The following is a 16,748-nucleotide window of genomic DNA, read 5'->3' as shown; positions in this document are numbered from 1 at the left end:
CACACAGGAACCGGTTCCTGCTCACTCTGGAACAATTACACACAGCCTCACCAAACAAGGCAGCAGGGTCGGAAACCTGTGGCCACGTCACACAGACCCACACGCGCTCAAGCTCTGCTGACAGAACGGAAAACCGCAGAGCAGGGAACAAGGGGTGGGGTGTGGGGGGGGAGAAGCTTTCGAAAGCTTTAGCGAAATCAAACAGTGGGCGGGAGGATAAAAGCTGTCATGATGTTGCTGCATCAGGTAAAGACCCTCAAAGGCACTGTGCTTCTGCCAGTTATAGGCACAAGAGCAGGCCGTTCATCCCATCGCACCCATGCTGACCCACCTACACTGATCCCATTTCTTGGCATTGGCCACTCTGTTTGTGCTCCCTCCCTCCTTACTTCCTGCCTCTTCTCTCTGGAATATGGTACAAGGAACGGACCATTCAGCCCACAAATACCTTTTACCACCACCCCCACCCCCCGGCAGTGCACTCCCCGACCTCTCAGTTCAGTTCTGAGACGAGGGGAGGAAAATGGGAGCAGCCGGGGTAACCCCACTAAGTTGCATAAAAATCATGCAAACTCCACACACACAGAGCGCTGGAGCTCGGAGTGACCTGTGCTTCTACCTCACTGCACCATAATGTCCTACAAGCACCCCCTGTGCCTGTGCACAAGAATACACTGTAATAACATTCCTATTTGGATTTTTGCCCTGGCCTGTACAATTTACAGAATGCTCTCCAGGAACAGCAGCCCTCTGTAAGTTGAGAAATGCCTTTCCAATGGGAGGCACGGTAGTGTAGTGGCTAACACAATGCTTTACCGTACCGGTGACTTGGTGCCATTGCATGTAGAGAATTTGTATCTTCTCCCCGTGAACGCATGGGTTTCCTCCGGGTGCTCTGCTTTCCTCCCACAGTCCAAAGACGTACCAGTTGGCAGGTTAGTTGGTCATTGTAAACTGTCCCATGATTAGGCTGGGGTTAAATCTGGGGGTTGCTGGGCAGCACGCTCAAAGGCCCTGTTACACGCTGTATCTCAATGAATAAATAAATGCTTTCCAGGCCTTCCTTGGTAATTCGGGAGATATTGTTCCCAATGCATTTCCAACAAAGAGAGAGTGGCGGAAGCCAAAATCCCAAAGCCAGAGTTTCTGGACTGAGGCTGTTAGACACAGGATTAAGATAGAGAGGATGTAGAATAGAGGAAAAGTCTTGACCTAAAACACCGACCGTCCATTTCCCTCCACAGATGCTGCCCGACCCGCCAAGTTCCTCCAGCAGTTGGGTTTACTGTTCCAGATTCTAGCGTCTGCATTCACAGGGGATGTTCCCCTGGATGGAGGAGTTGAGTACTGAGGAGATAGGAAACTGGATGGGCTGCAAATGTTTGTCCTGGAGCATCAGAGGCTGAGGGTCACACAGCATGCAAACATGCCCTTCAACCCAACCTGACCCTACTGACATCCCTCTTAGACCTCTCACCTCTAAACTCTGATCTATGCCCTATCGTTTGCAGTGGACTCTCCCTGGGAAAAAGTCTATGTCTTCTGCGTTTCCAAAATGCATCAGTTGTTGAGACTAAATTTCATTCTCCATAGCTGTCAAACCTGGCATCCGATCTGTAATCTACGTACTTCACTTGCTATCTGCAAAAACGTTTATAAAGGCATGAGGGTAAAGATGAGGGGAATGGTCATAGAAACAGGCCCTTCAGCCCATCTAGTCCATGCCAAACCACTTAAACTGCCTACTCCCATCGACATGCACTAGGACCATACCGTCCATACCCCTACCATCCATGTACCTATCCAAACTTCTCCTAAACAATGAAATCCAGCTGGCATCCACCACTTGCACTGGCAGCTCATTCCACACTCTCACCACCCTCTGAGTTCCCCTTAAACTTTTCAACTTTCACTCATAACCCATGACCTCTAGTTGTAGTCCCACCCAACCTCGGTGGAAAAAGCCTGCCTGCATTCACCCTATTTATAACCCTCATAGTTTTGTACACCTCCATCAAATCTCTCCTCAATCTTCTAAGTCCCAAGAAATAAAGTCCGAACCTACTCATACTTCTTTATAACTCAAGTCCACCAGTCCTGACAGCATCCCTGTAAATTTTCTCCGCACTCTTTCAACCTTATTTACATCTTAAAAGATCACAGTCCTTTTCCCAAGCTAGGGGTCTAAAACCGGAAGGTGTAGGCTTAAGGTGGGAGAGGGAAGATTTGAAAAGGGATCTGAGGGGTAACTTTTTCACATGGAGGGTGGGGGGAAGCTGCCAGTTTACAGATAACCCACGGAACAGGCTCTTGAAGCCCAGAAACTGACCTATTTAACACTGGCCTAACATTAACCTCAGCCAGCTGGTGGCGTAGTGGCATCAGCGCCGGACTTCGGAGCGAAGGCTCCTGAGTTCGAATCCAGCCGGCCCCCTTGCATGCTTTCCCGTGCTGGGTTGAGTGTCGAGCTAGCAACTCGGCTCGTAAAAATAAGAAAGCCTGCTATAAAAAAACGCTGCCATGATGGCATCCCGATGACTCCACTCGGAGTTAAGGGCTTTCTTCTTCTTCTTCTCCTCCTCAATATTAACCTACTAACCCTTTGGACAGTGGGAGGAAACCCACGGCTCACGGGAAGGATGTACAAACTTCTTACAGACAGCTTCGGAGTTGAACTCTGACGCCCCTGAGCTGCAATAACATCGCTACGTTACCATGCACCCCAAGACAGGAAATATAATGGACCAAATGCAGGCAAGTGGAACTAGTTCAGGTGGGCATATATTGGCTGGCATGGAAGAGTTGGGCCGAATGGCCTGTTTCTGTTCTCTGCGACTATGAAGCTCTACGTCTACTCGGATTGTGCAAGAGGCTGATGTCTCATGTGATTTTGAAACAGGAACACCGGTGACTCCCCCCCACCCGCCCCTGACCAGCCCCACCCACAGCCACGGTGACTCCCCCCCACCCGCCCCTGACCAGCCCCACCCACAGCCACGGTCAAGTCCATCACCCCCACCCCACCCTATCCTGTTCTTGGTGGAGAGCATTCTGACGGGCTGCATCATTGCCCGGTGTGGAGGCACCTGTGCACAGGGTCACAGGAGGCTGCCCGAGGTTTGTACACTCAGCCAGCTCCTTCACAAGCACAACCCTCCACGCCAGGACATCTTCAAAAGGCAATGCCTCAGAAAGGCAGCATCCATCATTAGGGACCTCGTCACCCAGGACATGTCCTTTTCTCACCACTGCCATCAGGGAGGAGGTATAGGAGCCTAAAGACACACACTCAAAAGTTCAGGAACAGCTTCTTCCCCTCCACCATCCGACTTCTGAATGGACATGAACACTACCTCACTCTGCCTCTCTTGAACTAATTTTTTGTAAGATATTTATGCCTTACATTATACCGCTGCCACAAAATGAGAAAGCCCATGATACGTGCGCGCCTCGCTTAAAGTAAACACGAAGTTAGACCCACATTCTCGGACCCCCGTGTCTTCCTTTGAATTAGTTTAATGTTTTGAAGGCACAATACCTGACAGTGGTTCCCTCTTAATGTACCCTACACTGGTTACCCAAGTCACATCTCCACCGGTGATGGTCTCGACTACTGACTCTCAGAATGCAAGTTAAATCCCACTCAAGCTATTTTTGACAAGGAGAGCTCACTCAGCTGAACTGACAACCAAACGATTTGACTGGTTAAAGGGAAACAACCTATTGCTTGACAGAGTCAGGAGGCATTTTCAATGCTTTTTCCCCTCCTCCACCTCTCCCTCCATTTCCCTCTCCTCCACCTCTCCCTCCATTTCCCCCTCCCCTCTCTCCTGTGCTCGCATGCACTGAAGTGTGTTTTGAGGTGATATATATTCACCTAAGTCATGAACATCTACCGGCGCGTCCGGGTGATCGAAACATTTATGATATTTCAGCACACTCACACATCCACAATGAGCCCAACTCTTCTGAACTGAATGTAAGGCTGAGAGTGGGACCGCGAGGTATGCGCATTCGCTGGGCGAAGGGGAACCATGCTGGAGGGGAGGAGGGGAGCCATGGTATCGGTGGGGGGGGGGGGGGGGGAGGAGAGGAGACGGTAAGGCCTCTGCTCCTGGGCCGAGGAGACAGATGTGGGATGACTGGCCAGTTGGTCAGTCGGAGATGCGCGACTGGTGCGAGGAGCATCCACTCAGGACACATGGTGTGTCACTGTGAGCTGGAGAGTAGGGAGAGGTGGGGAGAGTGGAATCCAGAGCAATGGCTGTAGTAATGAAGAAGGTTCACAGTCCCCTACTTCAGATAGTCTTTCACTCCTTTGGCCCCAGAAGCGCAAAGCATCTGATATCTTAACACATCAGTTACTTCAGAGGAACCTCCCCTATTAGATGTCCTACTTTGTGAAATACATTTCTATGGAAAGTGATCAGTTTGGATGCTGGAATGTTAAAGGAATGAATGTTCATATTTTAAGGACAGGCTTTTTTCCAAACATCAGCTCACCCAAATACAATGTTGAATCACCAAACAAGCTTTTTCATTGCATTATCCTGGGTATCCCCTGTTTCCTCCAAGAGGATCACAGCTTTGTCGTAGGGTTTGGAGGCTTGCGTGCCTCAATGACCTGGACAGCTATGTTGGCTGGAGTCAGGGCTTTATGTATTGGCTAGGTAGAGTCACACATGTCAAACAGGTCAAAGGGTAGAGGCCAGACTAAGAGTGGTTCACCGGTCCTCCTGGTTGGGGGGGGGGGTGGTCAGAGGTTCAGTTCAGAGCTAACAACCCTGACTGGTCAAACAAAACTGTTACGGGAACAGCGAAAAAGAATCCTTCTACATCTGATGTGACGGTATCCCTGAGTCTCCACCTGCAACTTGCGTGACAGACAGTAGTGAGAACCAAGATGAAGCTCCGGCATGATGAAGGAAGCCCTCAACCCCGCCAGAGAAGCATTGTTGCCCTAAACGCCAGCGGCATTACGGGCAGGAAATATCAGTTTGGCCTCATGAATCAAAGCATGGATTTTCGTCCGTGTTGCTAACGTTCCCACCAGTTCTGGCCCAGTGAATGTCTAATTTCTCCACCAAGAAGATTTAAGAGCAAAACACCAAATATCATCCTGCGACTAGCTGGTCTTGAATTCACCACACTAGTGCAATAACTGAAAAATAAAAGTATTTATCAAAAATGTTTTTTTTTAAAAGGGGGAGCCCTATCTGCTCCAAACACTTTGGCACACAAAGGGTTAATCCCGACTGCTGCTACTGTGATCAGTGACGGACCGAGCCGCTACCCGCCCCCACCCCCAGCACCCACAGCTGGTCCGCCCCAGGGGGACAAGGGAGAGAAGTCACACCGTGCAGACCCAGCCCCACTGCCCCAAAACACTCCCCTCCCCTCCCAGGGAGAGTGTGTGACTGGGACGGGGACGGAGACGGAGAGAACAAGGGACAGACACATACAGTGACAGAGACTGCGTGGGACGGGGATGGAGAGAGAGAGGGACAGACACATACAGTGACAGAGACTGTGTGGTGGGGCAGAGAGCGACACAGGGACATGGAATGGAGAGAAAAAAGAACACGGAGGCGGCAGGGAGGAGCGGACAGAGAGGCTGCACCCCTCAGCCACATCTCCTCCCCCGGCAGAAGCCTCCAACAGCCGGAAGCCAGCCTGACGAAACCTTGCGTGCTTTTGCAACACGTCCTCCTGAAACGCCTCCCACGCCCTGCCTGCGGTGAGACACATTTTTCCCCTTTAAAGGAAAGCGGTCTTCCTGTGAGAAAGAGCGAGCACTGCCCCCTCCGGCCAGATCCTGCCGCTCGCTTCCTGCTTGCCGCCTGCCGCAGCCCACTGGGCCGCACTTGCTCTGTTCTGGGTCAGCTGCTGTGGATTTAAACCCCGCCCGCTCGCTCCCTCCAGCTCCAGCCCGGGCACCGCAGAAAACCAGCCCTGGCCCTATTGTTCTTTCCTGACCACCCACCCCTTCCCCGTTTCATTCGCACAAGTTAATGCTCGTGGGATCTTGCCATGCACATTATGGACAAGGCCCTTCCAGAATGGGGGGGGAGGGACATCCCATATGGGAAGGAGGAGCGTCGAGGGAGCAGAGGGGAGACAGGCTGGGGAGAGCGTCAGAGGCCGGAATTGAATCTGGATATCTGGATCTAGAAGGCAGCAGCTCTACCAGTGAGGGGGCGCCTATAAGGGGAGGGGAGGGGAGGGGAGGGGAGGGGAGGGGAGGGGAGGGGAGGGGAGGGGAGGGGAGGGGAGGGGGGTGGCAGATGCTGAGAAGATGTTTTTTTTTCTCCAGTCCTTCCAAAGAGTTTCGACCTGAAATGTCGACTGTACCTTTTTTTCCTCAGAAGCTGCCTGGCCTGCTGAGTTCCTCCAGCATTTTGTGTGTTGCTGAGAAATAGCAGGTTTCAGGGAACCGAGCGTGGGAATGGGTCTGTGAGTGAGAATGGACACAATGGGCTGAATGGCCACCAGAGGGATTTGGAAGGTGGGATTGTGCCAGGTCCATTAATTCTCACCTATTGAAGATGTCCCGGCAGATATCAGCATTGCTTTCACCCCTAGCCTAATACGGTCCCAGTTTCTTAAACTGGCGCTAGGCGAGTTCCCCCTCCCCATCACCCAGACTGCTGTGTACCAGCGCCAGCGGATTATCCTCCACAGACACAGGTACAGGACATCCCAACTCAAGGCCGTCTCCCTCCTTCGGCAGGAACGGGCTGACCTTGCCAACAGTACAGGGACAAACAGGGAAGGTGGAGCTGTGAACGTCAGAACAAAATCACCGTCACACAGTGGGTGGTGGGGGGGGGGGTTCAGGATGGATTGTGCCGAGCAGAGAGAGAGGTGGGGGTAAGTGGGTTGCTGTGGGTAGGGGAGTGAAAGAGGGTGAGAGGAGTGGCGAGTTGAGTGCATGGGGAGAGGGAGGGAGTGGGGGGGGGAGAGGGAGGGAGTGGGGGGGGAGAAGGAGGGAGTGGGGGGGGGAGAGGGAGGGAGTGGGGGGGGAGAGGGAGGGAGTGGGGGGGGGGAGAGGGAGGGAGTGGGGGGGGAGAGAGAGAGGAGTGTAGGAAAGGGTGAAACAGATATTCGCTCTCATGTATCACGCAGTTTCCAATACCCCAGTAAGATGGATAAACATGAGAAAAGTTAAATAGTGGGCCCCACCTGATACTGAGAGTCATTACCACTTTTAGAAGCCAGTTATTTAATTTACACACTCCTCCCCTCTGTGAAAATCTTTCGGTTTATTTATCTGCATAAAACACAAGTCACTTACCCTGACTATTAAAATTCTTGGCTCCAGACATATCTGTCCCTGTGAGGGGTTGGTTTCTTCATAGTCGCCCTGTGTTTAATCAGTGGTTCCAGAGCCGCCTTTTACTTTCCAGTGGGGAAGAAATCGAGTGGGGAGAGACGAGACGAGTCCGAGTCCACTAGTCAACAATCCCACCTTGTCTCATCCACGTGAAGTTGAAGTCCAAGAGGAAATAATGTGGACAATTCTATCTGGGCATGTTCTCCTCAAGATTCCCGGTCATTTTCCCAGCGTACACGCCGACATGTCTGACCAATAAAAAAGATATTTAAATATACCCAGACTGTTACGCTGGAAGAGAAGACGATATTCAATTTCTGATGTTTAAAAACAACACAAAGTATATCGAAAGGTAGCTGTAAACTGTGGGATACTGAAATTTCTGTTCACGGTGGTGGAGACAAAAGACACAATGTTACACTCTAATTGCTAGATTTAAGGAAGAAATAGTTACATGGTATATATTTGGCCACATGTGATCAGTGTGAAACTGACACAGTGAACTACCAAATCAAAAGGCATTATCACCCTTTTGTGCGCTCATTTCAATACAATAGGGAGAGGGGGGAGGCAAGGGAGGGAGAGGGGGGAGGCAAGGGAGGGAGAGGGGGGAGGAAAGGGAGGGAGAGGGGGGAGGCAAGGGAGGGAGGGGGGAGAGAAGGAGAATAGAGGGGAGGGAGGGGGGAGTGGGGGGAGAGAAGGGGAATAGAGGGGAGGGGAGAGGAAAGGATGGGGAGGGGCAGGGAAGAGAGAGGACGAGATGGAGGGGAGAGAGAGGAGGCAGATAAAGAGCAAACAAGAGAGGGAGGAACAAGGCCCCCCTCCCCGGGAGGGGAAGAAGAAAAATCGAGGGGGTGTCACACGGTGGAAGAGAGTGTATGTCTGAATATTTCTATGCCTGTATGTGTATGTGTACATGTGTGTCAATCTCTATGTTTCTAATTCTCTGTGTTTGTGTATGTCTGTCCTTGTGTGTGTCCGTATATAACGCAGGTTTGTCGTTTCCATTCAAACTGACAGAGGCTGCATCTCAAAGCTGAAATCACACACTTACCTCACTGTAGTTCTCTCACTGAGTTCAAGCACACACAAGAAATGGGTTTTAAATCCACGGTCCGTCTCAGGCAGAGTGTCCGCAACTTGTTCCGAGACACTTCACAGTGACTGATCTCACTGCCTGCCCACGATCCGCATCGGCTCCTTTTCCCCTTTCCCCTCTCCCAATGAATCATCGGAGGGCGGATGAGACACTCGCTTGTTGTTGCCCGGAGTGCCGTTAACACACAAAGAAATAAAGATGTGTTTTTAAGAAAAAAAACCCTCCTGGGTCGGCCCCTTCCCCCACACACACGCGGGTGACGTCAGAAAGACACCACCCACTCACGTCATAGCCGGGATTCCCTGCTCACTCAAAGCGCAGTCGGCCCTCTCCTGAGACTCTCTGCCACTCGTTCCATCTCGAGTTTTACCCTCCTCTCCACTCCATTCCCCCCCTCTCCCCTCTGCGTGTGGATCTGACAGAAAGTTCTCAAAAATGCGCCGCTCGTCATTAAACGGGCAAACAGCAATTTGGGGGACTCTGTAAGAGGGCTAGTGCCCCTACTGAGCAGTCAGCAAAGGTCGCCAGTGACGATCAGGAAGAGGGTGCGTTGTGCCTCCGTGACATCAGGTCTTTAGAATCCCCCCTCACCAGCCTGATCCCTTCACGTAAACATTCACCCCCAGCTCTTCCCCAGTGACGCTCAATCAGACTGTTTGACAGTCACTGCGGGAGGGGGGATACCACAAGCTAGTATCTTCGGGACAGAAAACTTGTCGACACGGGAACACGATCGGCTCACGATGTTATGTCGGACTAATCAGTTGAAAGGCACCTCATCTCATCTCTCTAAACAATGTCCAAATCCCTCCATTCTCTGCCCATCCATATACCCGTCAAAGAGCCATTTGAACACCTCTGTGATTTCAGTTTTCTGATATTGTAGCCTCTGTCTGAATAGAAATGACAAGCCTGTGCGATATACAGACACAGGCACGCTCACATACACATACAAAGTTAAAAGTAAAGTTTATTATCTGAGTACATACGTGTCACCACATACAACCCTAAGATTCTTTTTCTGCAGGCATACTTAGTAAATCTATAGAACAGAAACTGTAAACATCAGGAACAGTAAACTGTGCAAGTGCAGATAATAAATAGCAATAAATAAGCATGCAATAACAAGATAAACGAGTCCTTAAATGAATGTCCTTTGTCCCCTAATGTTGAAGAATCTGATGGCAGAGGAGAAACGAATGAATCCTAGTTAAAATACACCCTTTTGCAGCCACGTGGATCACATCCTCCCACTTCTCTGCACATTTTTGTGCCTGTGGAAGACCCTTTTAAATGCCTCTATCATATCTGCCTCCACCACCAATCCTGATAGCACATTCCAGGCACCCACTGCTCTCTGTGTAAAAAGACTCACTCATCACACCTCCTTTCAATGATTCCCCTCAACTTAAATGCATGCCTTCTGGTATTAAGACATTTCGACTCTGGGAGAAAAATACCCTGTCTACCCTATCTACACCTCTCAGAATTTTATAAATCAGCCTCGGCTACTCCAGAGAAAAAAAAAACAACCCAAGTTTATCCAATCTCTCATATGGTACGCACCGTCTTATCTGGGCAGCATCCTAGTAAACCTCTTCTGCACCCTCTCCAAAGCTGCCACATCCGTCCTCTCGTGGGGCGACCAGAACAGAATGCGATACTCCATGCGTGGGCTGACCGGAGATTTATAAAACTGCAATGTAGGGGGATGCTGAGACTCCACTGATGACAGCGGGGCCTGCAGGAACGCGTGTTTGATCTGGGGTAAGATGCAAGCAGCCCCTCTGAATGCCATCCCTGTGGTGGGTGGAAGAGCAGATTCCTGATTTGTCCCAGCACTGGGTCTTTCCAGTTCCCACAGCCTTGATTCAGGCAATCTATTTATTTACTCTTTGTTGAGATCCAGCCCAGAACGGGCCCATCAATCCCCGGATTTAATCCCGGGACAATTTACAATGACCAATTAACCTACCAACCGGTACGCCTTTGGACTGTGGGAGGAAACCAGAGCATTCAGGTGAAACCCACGTGGTGACAGGGAAAATGTACAAGCTCCTTACAGGCAGCGGTGGGAATTGAACCCGCGGGTCGCAGGTATTGCAAAGCTTTGTGCTAACCATTACGCTACCATGACGCCCCCTCTGAAGTATCTGACTCTGTTTAGGAAGAACATAATCTCTACAGAGGGACTCGGACTTTTTTCCAGAGACCTGTAGGAAGCAAATCATACACTACACCATGGGTGTTCACCATCTGAATTCAGCGTATGGCAGAGGGACCAAGTACAACACATCCAAGTTCACGAGTGATTAAACACTACATGCGGTGGGAATTAAACCCAGGTCACCTACTCTGTAAAACATTGTGCTAACTACTATGATACACCGACACACAATTAATTACTATTAACTGCCTGTTACACCGCTGGTGTGTAGGGCAGCAATGAAGATCCTCCATCCCTGTCTGTCCTTGGCCACATAGAAGGATTCTTCACTGCTGTTTCCATAACAATTGTTTTTTGACCAGTCAGGGTCATTAGCCCTGAGCTGAACCACCCCACCCCACCAAACTGGAGGACCGGTGGACCACTCTTAGTCTGGCCTCTACCCTTTGACCTATTTGGCATGGGTGACCCTACAAGAGTCAAAGCACAAGGCTCTGACTCCAGCCAACGTCGCTCTCCGGGTCATTGAGGCACGCAAGCCTCCAAACCCTACGACAAGGTTGTGGTCCTCTTGGAGGGATTAAGGCTAAGGGTCAACTTTATCCCCCATATATACTTACATGTATTAGGACCTTATTGTGATGTGTTGGCTTGTCATGCAACAAAAAAAAAGGTCAACAATTATAAATAATTACAATCCTGTGTAAAAGTCTTAGGCAGGTATATGTCGCTAAGGTGCCCAAGACATCTGCCCGGTACTGTATTTGTCCACATGGAATGGAGAACGAGTTTGAGCAAAGGATGTTGGGAATTGTGAGGGTAGAGTACCATGAGAGGGGTGTGGGACAGGTGGCAGAGGAGTGCCAGGGTTGGGGTGGTGAAGACACACCCAGTCCTGAGACACCAGGCAAGGTCACTTAATTCCAAACAACTGGTTTATTGATCATTACAGAATGTCTCTGTGGTGCTTCCCGCTCCCTCCCCTCTCCCTTCCCCTTTCCCCACTCTCAGTCCATGAGAGAGATTCCGTTCAGAATCAGGTTTATCATCACTCACATACGCCATGAAATTAGTTTTTTGTTTGTGGCAGCAGTACAGTGCAATACATAAAATTATCATAGTACTGTGCAAAAGTCCTAGGCACCCTAGCTATATATATATATATGCGTCTAAGACTTCTGCACAGTAAATATGTAAATAAAGATTAAAATATGTATATGAAATAAAATGTGCATAAATACATAAATACCAGCCTGTATTTACAATGTAAACAGCAGAATAAAAAGTGTTTACAGTGCAGTGTAGTGATGGGGTTATAGATAGAGGGAGCTGGGGGGGGGGGGGAGGGGGTCAAACCAGAATGTTCGATCAGATTAACTGCCTCTGAAAAGAAACAATTAAGATGGTGTGATTTTTTTTGTTGTTTGTTCCAATGGCCCTTTAGCACTTTCCAGAAGGGAGATTTTGGAAAGAACAGTTTGGTTAGTGAGTTGTGTCCACAATTACTTTTCCTGCTTGCTTCTTTGTCTGGGACACATACAGGCCGTGCCGTGAGGGGCCAACACCCTGTTGTGACCAGAAGCTGACCCACTACCCATCTCTACAAGCTGCATGGACTAGGACAGGGAACAGCAGCACCGGGAAGTTGCCCCCTGCCCCCCCACCACCACCACAAACAGCGACTTAGAAATCTGACTTGTGTCCTGCCGAAGAGTCTCGGCCCGAAACGTCGACCGTTTACTCTTTTCCGTCGACGCTGCCTGACCTGCTGGGTGCTGTGTGTGTTGCTTGGATTTCCAGCATCTGCAGATTTTCTCTTTGCTCCTGGCTTGGAAATCTATCATTTTCCCTTCACTCTCACTGGGACAAAACCCTGGCACTCCCTCCTTAAAGGTACTAATTATTGTGATACAGTGCAGAATTAGCCTGTCTGGCTCTTTGAGCCCCAGCAACCCCCAATTCGGCCCCCTATTCTGATCACAGGACAATTTGCAATGACCATTTAACCTACCAACCAGTGAGTCTTTGGACTTGGGGAGGAAACACACGCATTTCATGTTGGGGGGGGGAGGGGATTGTACAGACTCCTTACAGAGGACATCAGCATTCAGCTCTGAACTCCAACGCCCCCAGCTGTAATAGCGTCAGGCTAACCGCTACGCTATTGTGGTGCCCCACACCTCAGGGAGGACGGGCGTTCAAAGTGGCAACTCACCAGCTGGGCAAAAGGGCAACTAGAGATAGACAGTTGCACACCAGTGAAGCCCACGTCCTCTTCGATAAAGAAAACTAGCCATCCTCACTGATGCACAGTCTAATGGGAAAGGGGAGGTGTTTAAATAGCATAAATCTAACACCGCCTGCCCTTTAAGGGTGGGTGAATCATAGAACAGGTGGGCTTTCTCCCTGCTGCATCTGCCCATGACTCTACAGCAGCTCTGCTCATGAACATCTGCTCTTAGCAACAAGCCCATGGAACAACGGGATGATGTGCCAAGATTTTCAGCTCCCAGTTGTGGCTCAGTTTAGAGAAGAGCGAGATAATGTATTGAGATGAAAAAAAAATTGCACGAGACACTGTTGAGTACTGTGTCCTGTTGTAGGAAAGATGCCAATAAGCTGGGAAGAGTGCGAAGGAAATCTATGAGGATGTTGCCGGGACTCAAGGGACTGAATTATGGAGACAGGTTGAGATATTTCTCATTGGAACGTATGAGAACAAGGAGTGATTTTACAGGTGTATAAAGTCACAAGGGGCATTGGGCCCAGTCTTTTCCCCCAAGGTTGGGGAACCAGGAACCGGGGGTATCGATTTAAGATGAGAGGGAAGAGATTTAACAGGAATCTGATGGGCAACTTCTTCACCCAGAGTGTGGTTATATATGGAATGGGCTGCCAGAGAAAGTGGCTGAGACAGGTACATTAGCAACATTTAAAAGATGCTTGGATAGGAATAGTTTTTAGGGACACAGTAAATGGGACTAGCCTAGTTAGGAATCTTGGTTGGCATTGGTCAGATGGGCCAAAGGGCCAGTTTCCATGCTGTATGGCTCCATGAAAATTCCTACAGGGTGTGTGGAGATGGCTCTCCCCCAGGCTGGACCGTCCTGGACAAGGAGTCACGGTCCAGCCGACCTGACAGAGATCTTCAGCCAAGGAGCAGTGAACCTTCAGAACTCCCTCCCCGCTGGAGATGAACTCACTGAGCAGCCTCACGGAGATGAATTTTCAGGTATTAGGGGAACCGGGGGCTGTGGAGTCAACATTAATCGCTCACAGGTCTTTGCCGGTAAAGTGGATGTAGAGGGGCTGAATTGCCCATTCCTGCTTCCGATCAGATCACCAGCATCACAAAGTCAGACAGCACAGAAACAGGCCCTTCGGCCCAACTAGTCTGTGTTGACCAAGATTCTCATCTAAGCTGGTCCCAGCTGCCCACGTTTGGCCCATTCCTTTCTCAATCTTTCCCATCCATATACCTGTCCAAGTGCCTTTTAAATGTTGTTATTGTACCTGCTCTAACCACTCCCTCTGGCAGCTCGTTCGTCTACCTACCACCCTCTGCGCGAAGAAGTTACCCTCAGGTCTCTTTTAACTCTCTCCCCTCTCACCTTAAACCAACGCCCTCTACCTCTCGATTCCCCGGTCCCTCGATTCATCCTGTCGATCCCCTTGTGATTTTATACACTTAAGGTCACCCCTCTGTCCCAAGGAATAAAATCCTATTCAGCTCACCCTCTCCCTATAACCCTGGCCCTTGATTCTTGGCAACATCTTCACAAATCTCTGCCCTTATTCCATCTTGCTGGCAACTTCCTGCCGTAGGGTGACCAAAACTGAATACCATATACAAAATTCCAAACATGGCCTCACTAATGTCTTGTACAACCGCGCCACGACCTCCCGATTCTGTTACTCGGTGCCCTGACTGGTGAAGGCCCGCGTGCCAAACGCCTTCTTCACCACCCTGAAGGGAGCCGTGTACCTGTGCCCCGAGGCCTGCCCCTCTGTCCTGCAACCCTCCTGGTCACGGTCCGGCCATCATGACGTTGGTGATGACGTCATCCAACGTCTATCTACCCTGAAAATGACGTTTTTCCAGGACGGGGAGACACAGTCCCAAAGTTGGGTCCAGCCAACCTGACAGAGATTCTTCACCCAGGGAGCAGTGAACCTTCAGAACCCCCTCCCCTCCCCACTGTAGCCTCAATCCAACAAGTTCAGAGGCCTTGGGACAAGAATCCAGACACAAACTGCAGCGCAGTAGTGGGGCGATCACTCCTGTCAAGTACTATACTCTCCTAAGGCGATACGTCCTTAATGGAGGACGGTCATGTGTGACTTTGTTTAACACCGGGAAGCTGATGCACGGGTGGCCACCGTGACAGACTGGGGTCAGGGTCCAGTGTAATGGAATGCGAGAGGCACTGGGAACCCTTTACTGCTGTAGCCCTCCTCCACCTTCACTGCTCCTGCGGTTGTGTCATCACCTTCCACCAGCTCCACCGCCGAGGTCTTGGTCAGATCTCTCATTGTCTGGAGCCTCCCCCTTGATCTTATCGCCATGGAGCTAAGTGCCAGATGGCCAGACTCCAGGCGGCGTTGCCCTTGAGATCTCAGGACCTCACAATCCTCTTCACCAGCACAAGGTGACGATCCTCACAGAAGGTCGCAGTGCAACACCAAGACCCGTTGCACTTTTTGAAGTATGTTTTCCAGATGAAGATAACCCCACTGGGCCACAAGACCCTAAAAACCACCGAGAGGATCATTGGGATCTCCCTCCCTGCTATTCGCGACACTTCCTGGGAGTGTTTTATACGAAGGGCTCAAAGCATCGTTGAGGATCCCTATCACCCACCACACAATCTCTCTGACCCACTACCATCAGGAAGGAGGTACAGGAGCATCAGCACTGGGACGGCCAGACTGGGTCACAGCTTCCTCCCAACGGCTGTGAGACTAATGAATACCCTGCCACCACCGAGGTCTCGTCACCAGGACAGTGAGCCGTTTGCTGTTTACCCGGCTGCGCACGACAGGCGCTTTGAATTATATTTTAATATTTTGATTTCTGTGCTGCGTGTGATATATGTATTGTGGGTGCAGCGTGGTCCGGAGGAACGCTGTTTCGTTTGGCTGTATGTACATTCCATGACAATAAACTTGAACCCTCCTCTACATTTATTAATGCTGTCAGCCCTAGATCAGCACACAAGATATAAGAGCAGAATTAGGCCATTTGGCCCATCAAGTCTGCCCCACCATTCAGTCAAAACTGATTATTTTTCAACCCAATTTTCCTACCTTCTCCCTATAACCCGCACCCTCCCCCATCTAGAGAGGATCTCTGACTTATATAACCCAATGACTTGGCCTCCACAGTCCTCTGTGGTGTGACAATGAGTTCCACAGATTCAGTAGCCTCTGGCTGAAATAATTTCTCCTCACCTCAGATGTAAAGGGAAGTCATTCTATGCTATGAAATTGTCTCTCATTCTCTTACGCTCCAAGAACGTTAGCCTGGCCAACCTCTCCCTACAACCATGTCAGGTCTTATCTCCTTTGGATTACGTCCTGGAGTGGGACTTAAAGGCGAAGAATTAGGCTATTCTGCCTATTGGGTCTGCTCTGTCATTGATTCCTCAACCCCGTTCTCCCTGTACCATTAAACTACAGAACTATCAGCCTCTGCCTCAGATTCACCCAATGACCTGGCCTCCACAGAATCACCATCCTCCTCATCTCTGTTCTAAAGGGAATTCCCTTTGTTTTGAGGCTCTCCTGATGGAACGTCAAAGTTCTAAGTACATCTATTGTCAAAGTACGTACACTGTATACAACCTGAGATTCATCTTCTTGCAGGCAGCCACAAAACGAAGAAACACAATAAAACCAATTTTTAAAAAACCCGAGACCATCAAACAACTCAATATGTGAAAAAAGTACAAACTGCACGAACGATAAAAATGTCAACAAATAACATGAACTGTAGAGTGCCTGAAAGTGAGTCCACTGCCACAGGGACAGTTCAGTCTGAGGTGAGTAAAACTGGCCCACATCCACATCTGCCCAGGCCTTTCAATACCAGTAGCTCTCAGTGCCGGTAGTGAGGTGGAGATACGTCTCTACCAAAGGAGGTGTGAGGT

General features: G+C 50.0%; 1 protein-coding gene across 8 annotated transcripts in view; it reads right to left on the bottom strand.

Annotated features, from left to right (window-relative positions):
- The window catches only part of LOC140197794 (lysine-specific demethylase 6B-like), a 225,974-nt gene that overhangs the window by 50,926 nt on the left and 158,300 nt on the right, over window positions 1-16,748 (bottom strand). For 2 of the 8 annotated variants that reach the window (XM_072258245.1, XM_072258249.1), the window contains exons 1-2: window positions 8,388-8,669; window positions 7,295-7,581 (exon numbers count right to left, since the gene is read on the bottom strand). Coding sequence is in view for 1 of the 8 variants with exons in the window: in XM_072258247.1 (XP_072114348.1) it covers window positions 7,295-7,325 (31 nt within the window). In the remaining 7 variants the exon portion in view is untranslated. Of the gene's footprint in view, window positions 1-7,294; window positions 7,582-8,387; window positions 8,670-9,998; window positions 10,233-16,748 lie in introns of those variants that run through there. The other 6 variants (XM_072258242.1, XM_072258244.1, XM_072258243.1 and 3 more) reach the window with 5 other exon arrangements.

Source organism: Mobula birostris, chromosome 5, assembly GCF_030028105.1.
Source record: "Mobula birostris isolate sMobBir1 chromosome 5, sMobBir1.hap1, whole genome shotgun sequence".
NCBI classification, from domain to species: domain Eukaryota; kingdom Metazoa; phylum Chordata; class Chondrichthyes; order Myliobatiformes; family Myliobatidae; genus Mobula; species Mobula birostris.
The sequence above is the reverse complement of the archived record's forward strand: the minus strand, read 5'-3'. Positions and strand labels throughout refer to the sequence as shown.